The sequence below is a fragment of the Camelus bactrianus genome, chromosome 13 (assembly GCF_048773025.1).
Source record: "Camelus bactrianus isolate YW-2024 breed Bactrian camel chromosome 13, ASM4877302v1, whole genome shotgun sequence".
NCBI lineage: Eukaryota > Metazoa > Chordata > Mammalia > Artiodactyla > Camelidae > Camelus > Camelus bactrianus.
Window position 1 is genome coordinate 44835297 of NC_133551.1, and position 22512 is coordinate 44857808.

Here is a 22512-nt window from a genome sequence, read left to right on the forward strand (position 1 = left end):
ACAGTAACCAAGGAGATCTTATTTAAAAAAACATTTTTTTTTCTTTTCTCTATTCAGAATAGAAGACTAAATCCTTAAAATCTTCCTTTTTTACTTCATTTTCTACTGGTCAGTCTAGCCCTGTTGGCTTTCCTGCTATTTCTAATATACCAAGCATGCCCCCTCTCCCACCTGCAGTATCTTTGTATTTATTTTTCTCTTTTTTCTGGAATGTGCTTCCCACAGATGTCCCCATGACTTAGGTCTTGTGGTCTTTACTAGGGTTGTCAGGCAGTTACTTCTTAGATCTTTACAAGAACAATCTTCTCTGTGAAGTCCCCACTGACTATCCTTCCCTATACACTTCTCCTACCCCACCTATGGTATTTTATTTCCTTCCCATGGCATTTGCCATCCTTTGACATACTATATATTTTACCTATTTATCTTGGTGTGTGTGTGTGTAACTCTAGCTCTCCTTATTAGAATGTAAATTTTTACTAGACTATAAGTTCTACAAGGGTAGGGGTTTATTAATTTATCTCTCTTGGTTTACTGTGAAACAATGAATGAGTACTAGGGCTAGAATTCTGTTTGGTCTCACAGCTAAACTAGGCTATCATTAGTTTATGTGTATTTGTCCTTTGTTTTATATATACTGCCCTATCTTTACTCCATTCCTACTCAAAAGCCCTTAGAATTGATAAAGTTACATAAATTTTAGACATGTAGAATGAATAATCAGATGTAATTAATATTTAATCATACAATGGTAATAATGATTGCTACATTCTGAAATTTACCTGCAAATATAGCTCTGGCATTATATTTGGGTTTTTTACTTTTACAAAAGTTGTATGTGTATGTATAAAATGTGACTATGTATATCATGTGTGTACATAAGTAATTTTTAAACAGGTTATCAGAACACCTCATGGGAGAGACTTCGATGACTCTTTGGAAAGGTGTGATGAATATTTGAGCTCAAGGTCATGTAGCAAGCCCCAGCATTCAGCCAGGACCTTACTTGTTCATTCAGCACCCTCAACGGTGCCGAAGCATTCTCCAAGCCCTGTGTTAAATCGAGCTTCTCTCAGGGAAAGGTAATGTTTAGCCTCTATTTCTGTACTAAATTTTTGAATAATCATCATTAAAAAAGACAGGCAGCAGTTATTCATATAAAGTAATTTTAAGAGGCTTAGTTTAATTTTTTTTTGGAACATATTGCATATTATGTAGTGTTAGATACTCCTTCCCCAGCCCAATTCTCTTGAAATGAGTTAATTAACTGTGTGAGTTTATTAATTAGGGTCACTTTAACCCTAATTAAATATTATAGTTCACAAAGTGAAAAATTGAGTATGCGATAATTTGTTTTTAGTAGATCCATAGGGATTTAATATTATAGTCATGGTTTTTGCATAAAAATACCATAGGTTACACTTTCCTTTTAGTGATAATAATGAAGATATATATTGTTGGTAGATGGTACCCATTTTCCTCAAGTTACTTACCCCCAACTTGCCAAGAGAATCTTAACCATGTAAAGATTCTAGCTTTCCCTCTAAAAATGCTTTGGCAACCAAAGCTAGACACTTACTATAACTTGAATGTGAAAGAAATAATTCCTCTTCATCTGCTTTTGTTGTTGTTGTTGAATCCAAATTGGAAATTCTTTGCCTTTCTCACAGTTAGTAACATAGAAAACAAGAGTTGTTGTAAATCACACACACAAAAAGGCAAAACCAAAAACCCAACTCTGGGAATTTAAGAAATTTCATAGAAATTTGAAAACCTAAGAGTTATACCATCAACACGTGGAAACAATCCATCTTTACAGATGGTATCAAAAAGCTCAAGTAGCACACTAAATTCCTATGGCATATTAGGGCCATCAGACATAAATGACAAAGTTTAAGTGAGCTGTAGAGAGTCTATCAAAAGTTCGTCTCAGAACTGATGATTCAAAACAAGAATGTGTCAGTCTGGAAACTGTACTAAAACATCCCTGTTTTGAACAGATAGATTTGTCTGTTTCCTCATTAAAGCTGTGAACACTCGAAATGGGTATATGCTGAAGACTCTCATCCTGAGATAGGGAATTTTGATTAATGTTGCTTCAAGTCTATTAGAATCATGCCTAGGGAGATCATCAAGTTCAGATAGGTAGGTAGGTAGGTAGATGGATAGATAGATAAAAAGAAGTATCTATATGTTTATATAGGGAGATATGTGTCTATGTGTATGTGTATCTGTAGGCTTTAAAAGTTCCAGAGAAGTTCTTGAAGAGGGTTTTTCTGCTGAAGTCTGGTAACTTGCATCTCAATTATCAGGGAACTGTCTCTGATTTCCATGTCTGCTCAGATGTTCAGTCAGTCAGTTGGTCTCCTTTTACTTACTTTTAGAATTAAGCACTTGTGTTTTTCTTGATTGGGTTCTTTGCCATATCTGTAGTTTTTCAAGAATTTTTTTTACCTTTATCTCCTTGTATGTACTTTTATTAATATTGTTTTATTTTTCTGCGTTTTTGCATATTTTGCAGAACTCTCCAATTGTCTACAACTATAGTAAAATGTCAGTTTTAGTCTTGTGTTATTTTATCCTTGTATATAATTTTGTCCCAGTTTTTAAAGTCTGTCCTTTGCAGGTTTTTAAATTCTTCATTGAGGCTATTTCCAAAAATTCTTCATTGAGAATAGCTGAAGTCAATTCTTCCTTTTTCATATTTCATTGCAGGGCATGGTTTAGAGTAGATAGCATTTACACATTTATTTTGATGTTGGGCAGTAGATGTGGTTAAGCTCTTTGCTAGAAGGAAATCAGTGATTCAAATATTAAACAATGTTACATATTTTCCCTGTGACTTGAGGAAGTGTGGGATACTTTTAAAATAAAAGATATAATGGCATTTTAGTTTTGAGTATAACTTAAAATTTTATTGGGGTATGTTCTAAGGTAAGTGAACTTTTCTACATTCACCTCTACTTTGAGGATATTTTCTAAAAAAAGATCTCAGTCTAGTCTCTAAAGGAGAGTAAAATATATCAATTTGTTTTTAAGACATATTACTAGGAACAAAAACATTTTGTATTTTTAGCATACTCAGTGCCACATCTTTAAATATAAGACATTCTCTGATCTATCTTTTAGGCCACTGAGAAATATACTTTCAGGGTATTTATATAATCCCTTGGAATCAATAAATAATTTAAACTGATATAAATGTAGATTGTATGTTCCAGGCAAAATTGGGAGTATGACAGAACATACAGCTCTAGTTTATCTGGGTAAATATTCATTAAAATTAAATAAGTTTACCTCTGAGATTGCTGTAAAATACTGACTCCCTAATCGTGTATATGTATAAGCAGACTTTTGAAAACTTTATCAGTGACTCTTAGCAAATGAATTTCTTTATTTATAGTGAGGGCCCTTTTTCTTTAAGCCTATTTAAAGAATGTCTCCGACAGAGTTAGTGCACAATAAGAGGGTTCAATTTTGATTATAAGTATTACATTTCGGAAGCAGTTTTCTTCTCAGAGTATAAATATTAATATTATGACTTATAATTTATATTAGCTTGTAGAGTTATTACTAAAATCAGACTACGAAATAATAGCAAATCTAATTTAAAATGAGCTGATATTCTTTTCAGTCATGCTTAGGTCTTGCTTTTTGTAAATGGAGTTCGATTATTAGGCAATCATTTCTTATACCACAGCACAGACTAGTGGATCCTCTCATAGTATCATGGAAAAGATACTCTTGGAGCTGCATATTTGGGTCTCAGATTTTCTAGATGTGTTACATATGTAGCAAATAACAAAGTCTGCCAATATATTTTCCTAGATGCTGTAACACTTCCTTTTACAAATGCAGGAGATTGAAATTTAGATGTAGATGATCATCCATTATTGATTGCATCCTTTTAAACAGATTATATAAATCATTTATCTTGCTTAATAGTTTATACTTTGTGTAAAAGTATAAAATTGTTACTTTGTGAAAACAAGCTGGAAGATAAAAAGGCAAAGTTTTAAGCAACCTATTAGTATTTTAGTACTCATTCCTTTACAAAGGAATTATCAAGAACGCTTCATATATAATCAGATGGACCTGGAAATTTTCATTATTACTTGCATAAAACAAAGTAGCCTAATTATGCTAATGCTAGTTTCCAGTGTGGTAAGGGCATGAGAAAGAGGAATGGTTGCTTTATTTCTTCTTTGACATCTTTAATTCCAAGACTAGACTCTAAGTCATATTTTTCTTTCTTATTGTTCAATGTATTTTTAAGTACACTTACCGTATAGCAGAGACTACAGAAGTGATACCATCTGTGCTGAGACGGGATCATTCAATGTTTATTTCCCCTGGTATTCTAAAGGAATAAGAGCAATATTGGATTCCAAATAATATTTTCATCAATTGTAAACATTTTGTTTCATTTCATATTAGTTTTATTTTTCTGTATGCAGAAAGGAGTTTCTTCCATATTTAAGAAAATATGATTAAATTACTGGAAAATGAGAACCAATTTTAGAGGTATTGTATGTGAAATCATTGTTCTAATATAAAAAATCTATATATTTAGAGATAAAATTCTAAAGAATTATGTATGGAAATTGTTAAAATGGTCAGATAAATAGATATGCTCTCCAAAAAGCATGTCAAACCTTATTTTTAAGGCTATTTATTTAATATATTGTTAGGACTTAATACTACAATTGAGAATCAGTACCTGATTTTATACTGCCTCTTATCTTTGGTCAAAGGAAGAAAATATATTATTCTAATCTTTATATTTTATCACATATGGATAAGGAAAAAATGACTTTCTTTCTGGCATTTGGAAAGATTTATTTTCCTCTCCCTCTGGCTACAAGTCACCTTTGTTTTTTATGCCTACAGATTCCATTCTGATTGGTGTTCACCTTCAAACTGCGATGAGATCCATGACCGGGTAAAAAATGTCTTGAAATCACATCAGGCTCATCAAAGACATTTATATGTTAGTTTCTAAATTTTTCTCTTGAAGGCTTTTTTAATTAGGCATGAAAACCACCCAAGATGCTTAAACCTCACAGTATTTAATCACTGTGAAGGAAAAGAAAAAATACAAGCTCCATTTGATGGAAGTCAGTGATTTTGCTAAAGGCAACATAGCTAACTTCCTGCTTGACCTGAGTCATTATGCAAAATGTTTGACACAGATCAGGTGAACTGTAAATGATAACTATCTCATAAAGAATCAGTAAGTAGTGACTTTATGATAATTTTTTCCACAGCCTTCAAAATATGAGAACTCTTATTTTGTGGCCCAGTATAAAGCAATTCCATTTCCTGCAAATAGATTTGCTATAAATGGTTGAATGAGACATATGTATTTTAAAGAAGTTTCCCAGCTATTTTTATGTTAATTAAATACTTAAAAGAGGAAAAGAGCAGGTCAGGTTTATCAGGTTTAATATTAGAGAACATCAACATGAGAATACTTTCTGAGAAAAGTCAAATAAACATACATAGGAATGACAGCTAGGAAATAATTACAGTCTATCATTCACTTTGTGTATGAGTCCCAGTTTTAGTCATTAGTTTAAAAACAATTATTTATCATGTATCATGTTGGGCACTAAGCTTGGTCCTGGGGATATAACTGGATTATGTGACATTGGCCTCAGTTTGTACTGTTGAAAGTTTCTGTATGCGTATTGCTTTTAAATTAAACTCGTTTTCAAAATATGGTATACTGATAGATAGTCCCAGCAGCTGCCGCTCCCAGAGTTAACATTGTCCTCACTTCTAACAGCAAGCTTAGTATTGCGTATTTTGATCTTTCCACAAATGACATCCTACCATGTCTTTTCATTTTCTTTTCATGACTTATTTCACTTTGTTTTTGCAATTCAGACATTTTTGCAATGCAGACATCTTGTCATACAGTTCTTCACTCTTGCTGCTGCATGGTGCTTCATTGTGTAAAAATACTACCATTGGTTTATTTGTTCCTCTATTGATGGACATTTGGGTTTGTTTTTGGTTTGAGCTGTTACAGTACTGCTATGAGCAGCTCATGTGTCCTTGGGGAACACTGTATATATTTGATTTGGGTTTGTCCCTCTAGTGGAACTGCTCAGTCATTGGGTGTATAAATACTCAGCTTTCCTAGATACTGCCAAAGACTTTTCCAAGTGATTTTAATAGTTTACACTCCCGCTACCAATGTGTGTGAGTTCTATTTGTTTCACATCCTTACAACTACTTGATGGGTGTGTGTGTGTGTGTATTTTCATTTTGGCATTTTGATAGGTAAGACGTAGTTTATCACACAATTGTTTTAACTTGCTGTTTCCTTATAACTATTAAGTATGTTTATTGACTATTTGGATATCCTCTTTTGTGAGTACTTGTTCAAGTTATTTGCCTATTTTTGTGCTGAGTTGTCTCTATTTTGGTTTGTTAAGCGTTCCATATAGATTCTTGAGATGAGTTCTTAGATATGTTTTGCAGTTTTCTTTTTCCACTCTGTGCCATTTCATTTTCTTAATGATATCTTTTGAGGAAATTTCTTAAGTCCAATGAATCCAATTTATCATTTTTTTCTTTTTTGATTAGCATTTTTAGAAGTTTTGTCTTGTCAATGGAAATAATCAACAATCTATAATAGGAATAGAAAAGAATTTTATTAGAGCCAGACTGAGAATGATAGCCCAGGAGATGTGAACTGTGAAAGAGAAGTGCTTGAATTGTGTTCTGCTGGACTGCAAAATGGAGGAGGCTGATAGAAGCAAAAACTGCAGAGTTACTGTTAGTTACTTGCTCTCTAGTTTACTTTCTTTTAAAATGTCCTCTAGTTTGCTAATCCTGTATTCTGCTAGGTTTATATTGCTGTTAAACTATTTGAAACTTCCTGAAAGACAACTTTCAAGAACTTCTTGAAAGACATAAGCTACCAAAGCTAACTCAAGAAGAGATAATCTCAATGGTTGTATACCTATTATATAAATTTAATTTAAAGTTAAGAATCTTCCATAAAAGAAAACCCTAAATCCAGAGGTTTTCTCTGGTGAATTCTACCAAATCTTTATGGAAAACATAATGCCGGTCTTACACATTCCTGAAAATAGAAGAAAGAATACTTCCCAGGTTGTCTTATGATATCAACATGTACTCTAATGCCAAAACCAGACCTTATAAAAAAAATACAGACCAAAATCCCTCATGAACATGTATGTAAAAATCCTTAACATTATACTAGTAAATTAAATCCAACAGTATATAAAAATGAAAATACATCATAATCAAATGGGCTCATTCCAGAACTGTAATGTAAATTCATTCTATTAACAGATTAAATATGTATTTGTTCTCAGTGCCATTTCAATAGACACAGGAAAAGTATCCAACAAAATTCAACTCTCTTCATGATAAACACACTTAGTAAAATTCAGGTAGAAGGATACTTCCTCAACCTAATAAACAACATCTTTGAAAAACTTAGAGCTGACATTATCCTTAGTGGTGAAAGCCTGAATGCTTTTCCCCCTAAGTTTAGAAACAAGGCAAGCATGCCCCCCCTCTCATCATTCATTTAGTGTCATACTGGGAGTCTTAGATAATGTAGAAATACAAAAAAAATAAGTAAAAGACATATAGGTTAGAAAGAAAGAAACAAAACTTTATTTGCAAAGAATATGGTTATCTATATAGAAAATTCCAAAGGAGCTATAGAAAAGCTTCTAGAACTAAAAGTGAGTTTAGCAATGTCACAGAATACAAAAAAAGTAATTTTTTCCTATATACCAGCAATGAACAATTGAAATTTTAAATAAGAAAATTCATACAGTTTACAATAACACCAGAAATTAAACTACTTAGGTATAACAGGATTATACCTAATGCAGGATCTGCATTATGAGAACTACAAAAACACTGCTGAAAGAAATAAAAGAAGATAGAACTAAATGAAGAGAAATACCATATTCATGGATTGGGGGACTCATTATTAAGATGTCTTTTTTCCCCAGTTTGACCTCTAAATTCAATGAAATCGTAAAACTCCCATCAAGTTTTTAGATAGATATTGACAAGCTGTTTCTAAAATGTATATGGAAAAGCAAAGGAACTTGAAAACCCATAACATTTCTGAAAACAAAGTTGGAGGACACACTACCTAATTTTAAGACCTACTGTAAAGCACAGCAGTGAAGACTATAGTATCGACTAAATTATAGACGTAGATACCAAGGAATAGAATAGATACTCCATAAAGAGACCCACACAAATACTGATTTTTGACAAAAGTGCAAAGTCAAGTAAATGGAGTCTTTCCATTTGTTGTCTTTTCAATACATGGTTGTGGAAAAACAAAAACAAACTTCTTGATACATAATTCAAAATATATTGTAGCCCTAAAACATAGTAGAAAATCCATTTAATTTATATTTAGAAATGATTTTAGATATAACACCAAACACAGTCTATAAAGGAAAAATATTGTTAAATTAAACTTCATTAAAATTAAAAACTTTTGCTCTATGAAAGACATTATTAAGGGAATAGGAAGACAATCATTCTCTGAATGAAAATATTTGCAAATCACAGATATCATCAACTACTTAACAAATATAAAAATAACTCTTCAGACTCAACAAGAAAATAAATAACCCAGTTAAAAATGGGCAAATGATCTGAACAGACATTTCATCCAATTAACATTGAGAAAATGCTGAATAGTCATTGTAGAAATGCAAATTAAAACTACAGAGATACCACTACGCACATATTAGAATTGTTAAACAAAAACAAATCTCCACCCCCACCCTACCCCCCAAAAGCAGTAGCAAAAGCTGTCAAGGATATGGAATGAGGAATTCTCATTCATTGCTGGTGGAAATGCCCAAAGATATAGCCACAGCCACTTTTGAGGACAGTTTGAAGGTAGTTTTGTATAAGTTTAAACATATACCTAGCAATCCTACTCTTAGGTATTTCCCCAAGTGAACTGAAAGCATATCTTCACATAGAAGCGTGTAGGTGAATGTTTATAGAAATTTTATTCATCATCACCAAAAACTGGAAGCAACCAAGATGCTCTTTAATTATGTATGGTGAATAAACATGGTACAACCATTCAATGGAATATAATTCAGCAATAAAAAAGAACTATTAATTTATGCTACAACATGATGAATATTAAATTGTTTGTTAAATGAAAGAAGCCAGAATCCCAAAGTCACATATTGTATGATTTTATTTATATGACATTGTTAAAATAGCACAAGTTAGGGGATGCAGAAGCTGTCAACTACAAAGAAACCAGCCTTACAGGGGAATTTTTAGGGTCCAAGAACTGATTGATACGCCAGTGTGACTGATATATGACTATGCATTTGTCAAAACTCCTAGAAAAATGTACATTAGAAAGAGTTAATTTATTGTATGGAATTTAAAAGTGTTTTATTGGGTCTTCTGAGGATTTGATGTAGATTATAATAAATCTAGCAGTATTAAAAATACAAGACATGTCTTTAAATTAGCTTAAGTAAATTACTTTGGAATATAATATTTTGGCTGAATGCTGTAAAGCTAAAGCCAAAAAAGCTATGTAATCACTATGTTCTTGTTTAGGGATCAGCAAACTTTTTGGAAAGAGCCAGATAGTAAGTATTTTGTGTGTGTGTGCCATGGGGTTCTTGTCACAACTACTCAGCTCTGCTAATGTGGCACAAAAGCAGTCACAGGAGCATGTCTGTGTTCCAGTAAAACTTTATCCCTGTGCAATAAAATGTGAATTTCATGTAATTTTTATGAAATATTCTTTGTCTCTTTCCCCTCAATCATTTAAAAATGTAAAAATTACTCCCAGCTATCAGACCATGCCAAAACAGGCAAATGGCTAAAGTTGCCCTGGGAGCTGTTTGCCAACCCCTGCTCTAGTAGATAAATGTGTTCCATGCAGGGATATGGGTTAACAATTCTGAAAATATTTTACATGTATATGAGAGTTGGAAAAAAAGTAAATAAATTGTAGTTAAAATAACCAGATTTTTCATTGTCAGACAAAGAAATTATGAAGAAACAAGATGGATAAAAGGCTGGAATGAACCCTGTGATGTTGGATTAGAATCTAAGATTAACAGTTTTAATTCATGTTTATAAATTTAAATAAATTGATAGATTGATTCAGAAATGTAGATATAAGAAAATACAAGGGTTAGCATACATACACATTTCCTAGCTTTGTCCTCCAAGAGGGTCTAGAAGGAGTGACAGCCCAGTAGCAGCAAGCACACCCAGCTCCCAGACCTAATGCCTGTTAGGTATTTCTAAATACCTATGTTCAGTAAAAGTTACCATGACTTTTTTTTTTCTTGGAACAATAGCCAATTCCGGGGATAGGGCAGGGAAAACAAAAGATGAGCGTGGAACATGTTACAGTGTACCTGATAGGTATTTTTCACGCTCTCTCAAATTCTTTTCATGTCCTCATCTCTCGTTATTTTTCATTTATTTGCCTGATTTTTACCATCTCATTTAAAGTTTTTTTTTCTGATTTCTTAAAGTGTCATATTATTTTTAAGGATGTTTAGCATTTTTCTTTTACTGACAGGGTAAGATATCAGGAAAAGATACTCTTAGACTGTACTCTTCAGGTGACTGCTGGTGGTTCTTGCCTGCTAGTATTCTCATCCCTGTGTAATTTCCTCCCACCATATGTGATGGGGCTGATCTGTGTAAACAGTAGGCTGTTGCAGAAATTACAGTGTATGACTTCTGAGGCTGAATCATAAAAGATGTTGATGTTTCTGTCTTGGTCTCCTATAAAGTCACTTACTCTTTGTAAGTCAATTTTCAGGTCACAAGGACATAGACCACTTAATACATTTTTGTTCTGTTTTGGGAGCATGTCTTTTCTGCCATGCTTTCACTGAGGGCTCCTTATTTGGTCTTTTTCTTCCCCTCTTAAAACTTTTTATAAAGTTTAACCACTTACGATGAATTTTTTGTGTATGTGAATTATTTTTTCCTAAACTTTCAGAAGGGACATATGATTTAGGTTAACTTTTTTTAATTTGTAGCTTGAGAGCTCTTTTTTTTTTTTTTTCTGCTTATGTCATTTATTCCAAAATATGGCAGCTTAGAGAGTTCCTGACTTTTTCTCTTTCCAACTTTTATATAGAATTTTTCTTCTCTTAATTTTGTTTCCCTTCTCGATTTGGATTCTTTTCCCAGATGTTTTTACTCAATGTAAAGTTTTATCTTGGAAGGTGACTTTGGCATGCAAGTTTTGAGAGTTAATGGGTCCCAGACTGCTCTAGCTTCTTCAGTACTCATCACGGTGGAAGTAAGAAAACTTCTTCCAATTTCAGTTGGCTGTTGGCTCATTGAACTTTTGAGTGAAACTCTCTTTTGTTATTTTGAAGTTATCTGGCTTATCAGATGCATTAATATTTTCCTCTGATTTCTCCTCCAGAGATAATGTTACCAACTGTCTCTTGTAACTCCTGGTGGCTTGTTCCCATCTTCTCAGAGTTTGGGGTTCATGCAAATATCTTGTCACTCCATTTTGTTGCAGATGTCTTCCATGGCTTTTTTAGTACTGTGTTCTAGGTACTTAATCTTTTTAAAATTTCAGTATAACATATACAGTATAAATTATACAGTGCAGTGAGTTTTCACAAAGTGAACCCATGTATAAACAGCATCTGAGTCAGAGACATGGCATTACCTCTGGTGCCTCATTTCAGTTACTATGTGTCCCACTATTCTAATATCTAACCACATGTAGATTAGTTTTATGTGGTTTTGAACATTTCATAAATGGAATCACACAATATTTATTCTTTTGGACCTTGTTTCTTTGGCTGATAACTACATTGGTGACATGCATGTACTTCATTTTTATTTCTGTATAGCAGCAGTCAGTGAACTATGACCCACAGGCAAATTTCAGACTTTTAAATTTCATTGGAACATGGATAGGATCATTTATTTATATATTATCTATGGCTATTCTTAAGCTACAACAGCAGAGACGAGTAATTGTGATAGAGACCACATAACCTGCAAAACATACTATCTGGTCCTTCACAAAAATAGTTTGCCAACCCCTGTTTTACATATTCTGATAAAAATACCATAATTTATCAATTTATCCTACTTTTTATTTGGATCTAATACTAACAGTGCTATTATCAACATTATTGTATATGCTCTTTGATGAACATATGTATGTATTCCTGTTAGTTAGATACTAAAATGGAATTTCTGCATCATAAGGAACACGTATATTCTGTAGAAGATACTGCCAAAGAATTTTTTGAAGAGTTCCAGTGTCAGTGATTGAGAGTTCTAATGTCTACATATCCTTGCTAACACAATGTATTTTCTGTTTTATGTTGTTGTTGTTGTTGTTACAGCTATTCCAGAGGGTATGAATTGATAACGTTTTATGGTTTTGCTTGGCATATTCTAAAACTGTGTTATTGGTTGCATACAAGTTTAGATTGATTTGTTCTGATTGACTTATTTATTGTTGTAAACTATCTCTAGGAACACTTCTTGTCTTCAAATAGAGTTATTATAGCCATACAATCTTTTGTTGTTGTTAATGTTGCTTGGTATTTTTCATCCTTTTACTTTCACTCTCTCTGTGTCCTTATCTGCATGTCTTTCATAATACATTGATAATATTGATATATAGTAATATTTATATTTGCCTCTATATTGTTTTATATAGTAATATTTATATTTGCCTACATACTCATTTTTTTGGTGCTCTTTATTTTTGGATTCTATTTTTATTTAGGATCAATCATTTCCCATTTGCCTGAAGAATTCCCTTTAGTGTTTTTTGATGCAGGCCTGCTTTTGGAAATTTTTCTTATTTTTATTAACTTATTACTTATTAATTATTTTTTTACAGATCTACTAAATCTGTGAAGGATTGTTTGATGGCAGATGTTTATCTTCCTGCACTTTAAACATGTTATTCTGTTATCTTACGGCTTTTGTCAATTCTTTGAGAAGTCAGTTTTCTGTTTTACCCTTGCTACTTTGCAGGTAATGTCTTTTATTTGGCTTCTTTTAATATTTTCTCTTGCCTTTGTTTTCAAAGATTCAGTTTTATGTATTAATCTTGCTCAGAATGCTGAGAGCTTCTTGAATCTGTAAATTCATGACTTAAATTAGTTTGGAAAATTCTAGCCTGTTTCCTCACATATGCTATATGACTGTTCCCTTATTTCTTACTTCTTGGGTGCCCAGTTACATCTGCTATACCTTTTCATTGTCTCCCATATGTGTTTTACATTTATTTTTATACTTATCATTCTATTTTTCTTTTATTGTGAATGTTTCCTATGAACCCATCCTCTAGTTCACTGATGTTATCGTCTCCTGTTTCCAATATGCTGTTCATCCATCTATTAAGTTCTTTATTTCAGCTATTTAATTTTTAGATATAAAATGGCTCTTAGATTTATTTTTATAGATGCCAACTTTTTTGATCTCCTTAACCTTTATGTCTGTTTTATCCAACTTCCCATCTATTTTCTTAAACATATTGGTCGTAATTATTCTAAAGTGCTTGTTTCCTGACTCTTGATACCTGGATTAAATTTGGGAGCTGCTTCCTTTGTCTTTTTCACTTTTGCTTACTAGTCATGTCGTTCTGCCTCTTTGTGTACCACTTATTTTAGAATTAAAATTTAGATAGTATTTTTAAAAGAACTTTAGATTTTTCCAGGTGAAGGAAGGGTTTCTCCTTTCTTCTACTAGGCAGGTAGTATCATGGGCTGATAACCTTGAATCAAAAGAGATTGAATTGGGTTGAGGCTATGCTGATCTGCTGGTAAATCTCAGTTTATCTTTAATCAAACTTTTGCTAAATCTCAATTTAGCCCTCTTTTGGGGACATAAGCCCCCAGTGTTTTCAAGTTAGATGCTTTCATGTGTTTGTCTTCTTAGTACCAAGAAATCAAAACAGTTTTTGCCCTGCTTGTCAGGGGTTTTTGGCTTAGTTCCTTACATTTCCACACCAGGGAATTTCAGACATTAATCACATATTTGAGTCCCCTCTAGTCTGTTTTTGTGACACCAGTCCTGCATAGGCACCAGGATGTCTGCTGGCTCCTCTGTCCAGCAGCTCGAGCTCTGTGAGCAGTTCCAGTTGCTCTCAGAAGTCAGGTGCCTTCAGGGGAGATGTCCTTGCAAATGGTCAACTGTCAGTTCACTACTTCTCAGGGCTTTTTACTCTCACCTACTGTGTTTTCAAAGTCTTTCTTTCTGATGGATGTTTGTCTTTTAAGTACCATCTGATTGTGTGGCATAGTTCTTTTGTTTTTCAGTCATTTTTGGATTAGCTTGTTGCCCCCTAATCTGGCACAACTTCAAAATTTAGCAGATATCTTCATAAGGACCTTTTATATATTTGAGGCTCTTCCAGTCTTCAGTTTTACCTCTCTAGCCTAGTGTGATTCACAAAAAAAAATTCTGCTGTGTGTTCTGTCCCCAGAAATAGCCTTTGAGCCAAGACCAGGTGCATCAGCTTAGGTAGTTCAGATTGTTAAGGGTCTTCAGTTTAAAAATAGTTACAATTCCTTAAGTGTCAATATTATCTCTAGGGTTTTTGCTGCTTGTGTTTTCAAGTCCTCTTGCCCTGGTAGATCTTTATTTCTTAAACACCATGAGACAATACTAGTATCTGCTCTAGTTTTCAGATATTTTGGGGTTAGTTACCCAGTAGTCCCATGCAGCTTCATTAAGTCAATAAATGTCATGACCGAGAAACTGGCTGTATATCTAAGTCCTCATAAAACTCCAGTTTCATCACCTCATTCTCATACAATCATCAAAAGCTTTGTTGGTTTCTCTGTGTCACAGTAATAACCCTTGTCCTGATAGAAGCCCTGGTTCTCAGCCTCTGGCCCATGCTCAGAATGTGCACATGCTTTGGAAAAATGAAGGTATAGATAATTAGCCCACCTTTGAAAGCGTCTCTCCTCTGAAATTTTAGTACCTCTAGTCGTCATTGTTTCTCTACCTTCCTAATAGCTGAAAATATAGAAATTTTAATTTTTTTCTGGCTTTTAGCAAGAGTGCTGGTCTGCCATGAATTATTCCATCTAACCTAAAAACAATTACTGTATGTTTTATGAGGGGATTTGTACCTCTGTGTATTTGTTTTTTATTGCTGCATAACAAATTACCATAAACTTGGTGGCTCAAAACCTTGCATTTCTGTAGACCTGAAGTATGACATGTGTCTCAAAGGGCTAAAATCAAGGTTTCAGCAGGACTTTTTTCTTCTAGAGTTTCCAGGGGAGGATCTGTTCCCTTACCTTTTCCAGCTTCTGGCAATCGTCGACATTCCTTGGCTCTTGGCCACTTTCCTCCATGTGCAAAGCCAGCAACATTGCATCTCGCTGACACTTATTGTTAGTCATATCTTCCTCTGTCTAACCACAGCCACAAAGTGTTTCACTGCTTTTAAGAACTCATTTGATTTAGTTTGGACCCACCCAGATAATCCAGGGTAATCTCACTTTATCAAGATCCTTAACCTTAATCAAATCTGTAAAATTACCTACTGCCACGTAAGGTAACAGATTTACTGGTTCTGGGAACTGAGGCGTAGACCTCATGGGAACCATTATTCTGCCACCACAGTTCCACCAATATCTTCCTGGAATTCTCTTCTCTGATAATCTTTTTAAAGTTTTTTTTTTTGTCATTTACTTTAGCAGTTAAATATTATACATTTAAGTATGGTTTGCTTTGTATTTATTCAGTTTGGCATTTATAGTACCTCTCAAAAAGCACACATTAGACTTGTTTTCTGTGTGCCATATGTTTCTTAAGGTCTTTTATTTTCATTCCTGGACATTTTCTGATGGCAATGTTTTATATTATGAGTATATTCCAATCTGTGACTTGCATGTTCATTTTCTTAATGAGAGTCCTTTTGTGAATTAAACATAGCCCAGTTTTTCTCTTCTTTTGGTTAGTGCTTTCTTTACCCCATGTAAACAAACTTCAGCTCATCATGGTTCTGAAGATAGTCTCATATTTTAAAAATCTTTCATCATGTTGCCTTTCAAATTAGACCAACAGTGCATTTGCAGGGGAGGGTGTAGCTCAAGAGGTAGAGCGCATGCTTAGCATACACAAGGTCCTAGGTTCAATCCCCAGTACCTCCTCTAAAAATAAATAAATAAGTAAACCTAATTACCTCCACTCTTTAAAAAAATAAATAAGAAAAAAAATAAGAAACAAAAAAATTTAAAAAAAATCACAAAAAACAAAAAAACAACCCAGCAATGCATGTGGATTTGATTTGTATGTATAATGTGAGATTTGGATCAAGGTTAATTTTATCCCCATTATGATCCAGCGTCTTTCTCCAGACGGCCATTCTTTTCCTCACTGTATTACACTGGAGAGAATCCTGGATTCTGTTCCATTCCACTGGGAATTTAGATACATGAGTCTGTTTCCGGATATTCTGTTTCGTTGGTTTAATGATCTGATTTTTGTATTAGTACCATACTTTCTCATTTGCTGTAGGTTTATAATTACTCTTGACATCCCACAGCATAAGTTCTTCAGCTTTGTTCTTGCTTGCAGATTGCCGTGATTATTCTTGGTTTTTTTGAGTTTTGATCTGCATTCCAGAATCAACTTGTCAGTTTTTAAAAACCTGCTAGGATTCTGATTGAGATTACATTAAATCTATGCCATGATTAGAGGAGAACTGATATCTTATCAGTATTGAGTCTTTCAATCCATGAAAATGGTGACTTTTATAATTAATTTAGACCTTTAATTTCTTTCAGTTATGTTATAGTTTTCATTTTAGAAGGCTTTTGTGTATTTCAGTAGATTTATCCCTAGATGTTTGATATTGTTGTGCCATGATAAATTGTATCTTTTAAAATTCTGTCATCTACTTATTCTTGAATGATGACTAGAATAGATTTTTGTATGGTGACCTATATCCAGTGACCTCCTTACATTCACATATTAATGTTAATAAATGGTAGTTTTTGGATATTTACATATATAATCATGAAATCTGTAAATAATGACATTTTTATTTCTTCCTCTTTAATCTTTGACTTTTGTTTATTTTTTGCCTTATTACACTATCTAGGGTTTCCAATGTCAAATAGAAGTGGTGATATGGAGGGCATCCTGACTTGTTTGCCATCCAGAGAAGAAAGCTTTTTGTAATTCAGCATTAAGTATGATGCTTCCTGTACATTTTTTGTGGTCATTCTTTGTCAGATTGCAGAAATTCCTTGTATTCCTTATTTTCTAGGAATTTTTTAATTTATATATGTATGAATTTTATCACACTGCATCTATTGAGATGATGATATGTTTTTTTCTCCTTTTTTAAATGTAGTAAATTACTTACCCGATTTTCAAGTGTTAAACCATACTTGCATACTTGGAATAAAACTCCTGGTCATGATTTTTTAAAAATAGATATCACTGGTTTCAATTTACTAATATTTTACCTAGGATTTTTATGTCCAAGTTAATGACAGTGATTGGCCTGTAAGTTTCCTTTCCTGTAATGTGCTCTTCATATGTTGACTGGCCTCATGAAAAGGAGTTGGAAAATATTCCCACTCATTCTCTGGAAGAGTTTGTATAAGATTATTTATTTCTTAAATGTTTAAACAGTTTTCATTAATGGATTTAATTTGCTAATTTCATTTTATTGTGGCCAGAAAACATATTTTGTATGATTTTAGACCTTTTAAATTTACTGAGCCTCATTTTATGGCCTAACATAATATGGTCTTTCCTGGAGAATTTTTCATGTGTACCTGAGAAGAATGTATATTCTGCTGTTGTCTGGTAGACTGTTCAATAGCTGCCTGTTAGGTCTAAGTAGTTTATGGTGTTGTTCAAGCCTTCTGTTTGCTTGCTGATCTTCTGTCTGATTGTTCTAGCCATTGTTGGAAGTGAGGCACTAAAGCCTCCAACTATAATGTGGCTGGAGTTTCTCATTCCTCCAGAGAAGCAAAAGAAACAGGATGTGTATGTATAACACACACACACACACAGAGAGAAAGAGAAAGAAATATTAAAGAATTGGCTCATATGATTGCGGAGGCTTGGCAAGTCCAAAATCTGATGGGATAGGCTGGCAGTCTGGATACTCAGTGAAAAGTTGTAGTTTGAATCCAAAGGCAGTCTGCTGGCAGAATTCCTTCTTCCTCAGGGAGGTCAGTCTTTGTTCTGGTAAGGCCTTCATCTGACTAGATGAGGCCCACCCACATCATGGAAAGCAGTCTGCTTTATTTGGAATCTAGTGATTTAAATGTTAATTTCATCTATAAAAGCGCCACAGAAATATCCAGAATAATGTTTAACCAAATACCTGGGTGCTGTGGCTGAGCCAAGTTGACACACAAAATTAACCCTTAAAAATGCCTTTTCACACTCTGCCTCCAGGAAAGTGTCAAAATTATCATTTAACTATTCTTTAAGTGATCTTTCCTTTTGACTTTATTATCCTCTGTTACACTTATAAACCAGGTGATATAATTAGAAAAACCTGGTTTGAGGCCAGCTCTGCAACTTATTATCCTTGTGACTTTGAGCAACTCTGAATTTTCTCTATCTTATGAATTAGGAAATCAAAGCCATTAATTGTCCACAGTGATAATGCAAATTAGAACTAGTAATTAAATTCTATTTGAATTCTTGTCCTTGTATACAATTCATTGTAGATGATGTTTTGAATTTGATAGCAATAAAACACATTTTATAGGTATTTTAGCTATATATGAGAATTTTATTTGAGAATGGCAGGTGCATGTTTAATTTAAATACTGTGTAATTAGTGAGATGCCTGCCTTTTAGTTCTGGCTTTATCTTAGACTATTGAACCATTTTTGTCCTAAATTTTTCAGTTTGCAAGCTTGAGTGGGTGCCTTTTATTTCTTTGTCCCAGGGATGTTCTGAGCATGTCAGTTCCATGTGAGATAGTGATCGCTGGGGACAGGAATCTTGAGAGAACATTTAACTTACTGCCAGTTTCAGGAAAGGAAAACACACAACTTCTATTAATAACGTGTCATTTTATTAATGACTTTTGCTTAAAGAAAAACGTTTCTTCATGGAAATCCTGAAAAAGTTTCTTCTGGGCTATATTATTTCGGGATAACCCTCATTAAAAAACTAACTGAATAGATACTAGCTGAAAGAGTTTGAGCCTAATTCTCATACAGGAGAATAATCTGATGGTTTAGAACAGAGACTTTGACTTTGTAGTGCAGCTTATTTGCATTCTAGGAGGCAGTATAATGTAAATCAGGTTAGATCTGGGTTTAAATCCCAGCTCTGCCACTTAATAACTTGTATCTTTGGGCAAGTTATTAATTTTTCTGAGTTGCAATACCTTTTTCATTGAAGTTATTGAAGGCTTACAAGAGACTCAGATAAGAAGTACCTAACTCAGTCCTAGATACCTTGAAAGAACTCAACAAATATTTGTGTCATCCATCTTTTTCTGTATTTACCTGTGGGCAGATGGGAATGCTGGTGAGGAATAAGAGGGGAGGCGCTTCTCTGTGCCCCAGAAATGTATTTTCAGGCACTGAGTGACACATCTCTTCAAATACTTATTTTACTTATACTTAATAGCTTATGATAAGGGATGATATTTGTTGCCTCTTTGCTTTTATATAACTTGACCTTTTTTAAAAAAAAAGCCTACATAAGCAGACTCTTATAATAAGAGATATGTATGTGTTTTGAATATATATAAAATGTCACAAAATATAGTTTTAAAATGTAAAGAGAATATCCATGAAGGCCTTCTAGTCCTTTTTGTTTCTCAGGCTAGAATTCCCCTCCATGAAATCTTTGATTCCAGATCAGTATCAGTGCTCTGAATGAATAGCTGTAGTGATTGTGATCTTACTCCCTCTTAAGATAGCCATTCTGTTTTTAGAATGCTCTACTAATTAGAAAGTTCTTCCTCATTTTGTTCTTTACAATGTCTCCTAGTAATTCTACCCTTTGATCCATTCTACTCATGGAGCTTCATAGAATGGACAAACCTTATTCCACATGTGTGCAGGAACCATGTCTTAGTCATCTTTCTATCCTCAGAGTCTAGGATAATAAGTACCCAGCTCAAAACAGGGGTATATTTAATGAATAATTGAGGTTCATATTTATAAAGGTATTTTTATTTTTTTACATGTAAATGTTTATTCACATTTTCTATTATTCCTGGTCAAAAATTATTTTTTCAACTGTATTGACAGAATTAAATAAAGAATATTGATTAATGTTTATCTCTAATACCACTTATTATATAATCTAGAAATTAATAACTTTTCCAAGGATGGAATTTTAAAATTCAACATTATTTACATCTCTTTCGTTCAGTTCTTCTTGTAACACAATCTGTTTCTGAAGGTTGAAAACATTACATTGTTTCTTTTATGTCTTACACTTTCTTTTGTATTGTCCTTTGCACTCATTGCAGGCGTCACATTTTCTGTGATGTTAATACAAGTGCTCTACTTCATTGACTTACCAGACTGGACAAAAATAAGCAATATCCATCTATATGCTATATAAGAAAAAGATAGAAACCAAATATTAAGGAAAAGTTGAAAATAAAAAGACAAATATATGCCATCCAAGCACTAACTTAAGGAAAGCTATTGTAGCTATATTAATAGTAAACCAAAACTGTTAGGGGAAAAAAGCATTAATAGGAATAAATGGAGTTACTTCAGAATGGTAAAAGGATTCATTTTACCTAGAAGTTATAATAGTTCTAAAGATATATTCACATTTTCTGTGATTTTTTAACTTGCTATAATATTTATTGCTTACATCTTTAACTGAATGCTCTCGTCTCAATTTCATGCCATCAGCAAAATTTTTAAACCATTTTTCTTCATAATCTTTGTTCAGCTGATTTTTTACATAAAATGAAGGACTACCTTATTAACACTACTCCTTGAGACAATCTCTTTGTACTTACTAGTTTCTTTTACCGTCAGTTCTCTTCGTTTCTGTTCCTGTTTGACTACAGAATGAGGGTATTGGCTGGTAGTTGACAAAGATATTTGATACTAGATTATATAAAATTACCATACATAAGAACATCATTACTATGAATGACATCCTTTACAAAGCTCTCTCTTTATAATCCAATCTCTCACGCCCTTGAGTGTGTCTGTCAGAAGGAAAGAACAAGCTGCCCGTAGAAGGAAGAGGAACCATGTAATTCCAACTACCTTGCCTTTTATTTTTGCCTCTTGGGGTTTGTTATTGCATTCTGAGTAAAATTCTAAGTCATTTCCTTTGTAAGTCATAGGTATGTGTTAAAATGCTTACATCTACATAGTTTTCCTAGATACTTATTTTGCAGAGAGCAGGTGCAGTCTTTTAGGAGTCCACGTAACAATGTGTAAGCTGTTACTATGCATATTATTACATATCGACACAATATCCACTCCTATTCATTCATTGATGCAAGAAACATCTACTGTGTGTCTAGTCTTTGATAAGCAGTATTAGCAAAACTATAGTGAAATTATATTAGTTTTGTTTGAACTATTGAACAGAGTAATAAAATCTCACTTACTCTTTTGTTTCCTTACTAAGAAATCCAGGATTTAATTCAGTTTTTTACATTGAATGAGAGGGTGTCATTTTAATTATAAAATAAATTAATGGAAATCTTTACATTTTTCAGGATGAGAGAGACCCAGAGAAAGAAGATGAACTGGAACTGAAAAGAGGGCTTTTATATAGAGACTCGGCCTATGAGAGTGACCCGGAGTATAGGTATGAGCTTGATTAACACAGCGTATAGAGATCTGCACATAGTTGGTATTAAAATAACCTGGTTTTCAATCTGCAGGATTTGTGGCAAATTTAGACTCTTACTTATTTATTTATAAAATTTTAACTATATAAACTCCTATTAAAATAGTTAATGTTTGCATTACTGAAACTTTAAATGCAAACAAATATAGTCAGTTTATGGTGATGCCTTTCGTCCTAGTTAAGATTTATAGTGTATTTGGCTACCTTGCAAATATGCGTATTCAGGACTTATTTCAGGATGTACTTATTCTCAACCAGACAACAGATTCTGTATATTTTAGACCTTGAGTAAGTCTCTTTTTAATAACATAAGAGAAATTCAGTTCTTCTAGCCTAAAATTTTAGAAATGTTAGTCATAAAATTTTTGCAATATTATACTAGCAAATCTCATGAAGACTTTTGAAAGCTGTGTTAATTGCCATAAAATGTGGTATTAAAAACTGAATGTAAATTGTGAGTTTATGTAACTAAAGGTTTTCTGAATCCTCTGATGCCATATCACTGATTACTGTATGGCTTCCATCTTCCTTAGTTTCCTGAAAAACAAGTTTAAGAAAAAGGCTCCAGATAATGGAATATGTTTTATTGCTAACTGGTGTTTTGGACTGAAATCTCTGATGGTTACCCTGGTAAGCCAGGCTAGGCATTCCATGAAC

At 33.3% G+C, this 22512-nt stretch overlaps 1 protein-coding gene across 7 annotated transcripts in view; it reads left to right on the forward strand.

Annotated features, from left to right (window-relative positions):
* SPATA6 (spermatogenesis associated 6) overlaps positions 1–22512 on the forward strand; it is a 107312-nt gene that overhangs the window by 64732 nt on the left and 20068 nt on the right. For 5 of the 7 annotated variants that reach the window (XM_045513820.2, XM_010951141.3, XM_074376519.1 and 2 more), the window contains 3 exons: positions 898–1082; positions 4891–4990; positions 21722–21813. In XM_045513820.2, the coding sequence (XP_045369776.2) occupies positions 898–1082; positions 4891–4990; positions 21722–21813 (377 nt within the window). The remainder of the gene's footprint in view (positions 1–897; positions 1083–4890; positions 4991–21721; positions 21814–22512) is intronic. The other 2 variants (XM_010951149.3, XM_045513824.2) reach the window with 2 other exon arrangements.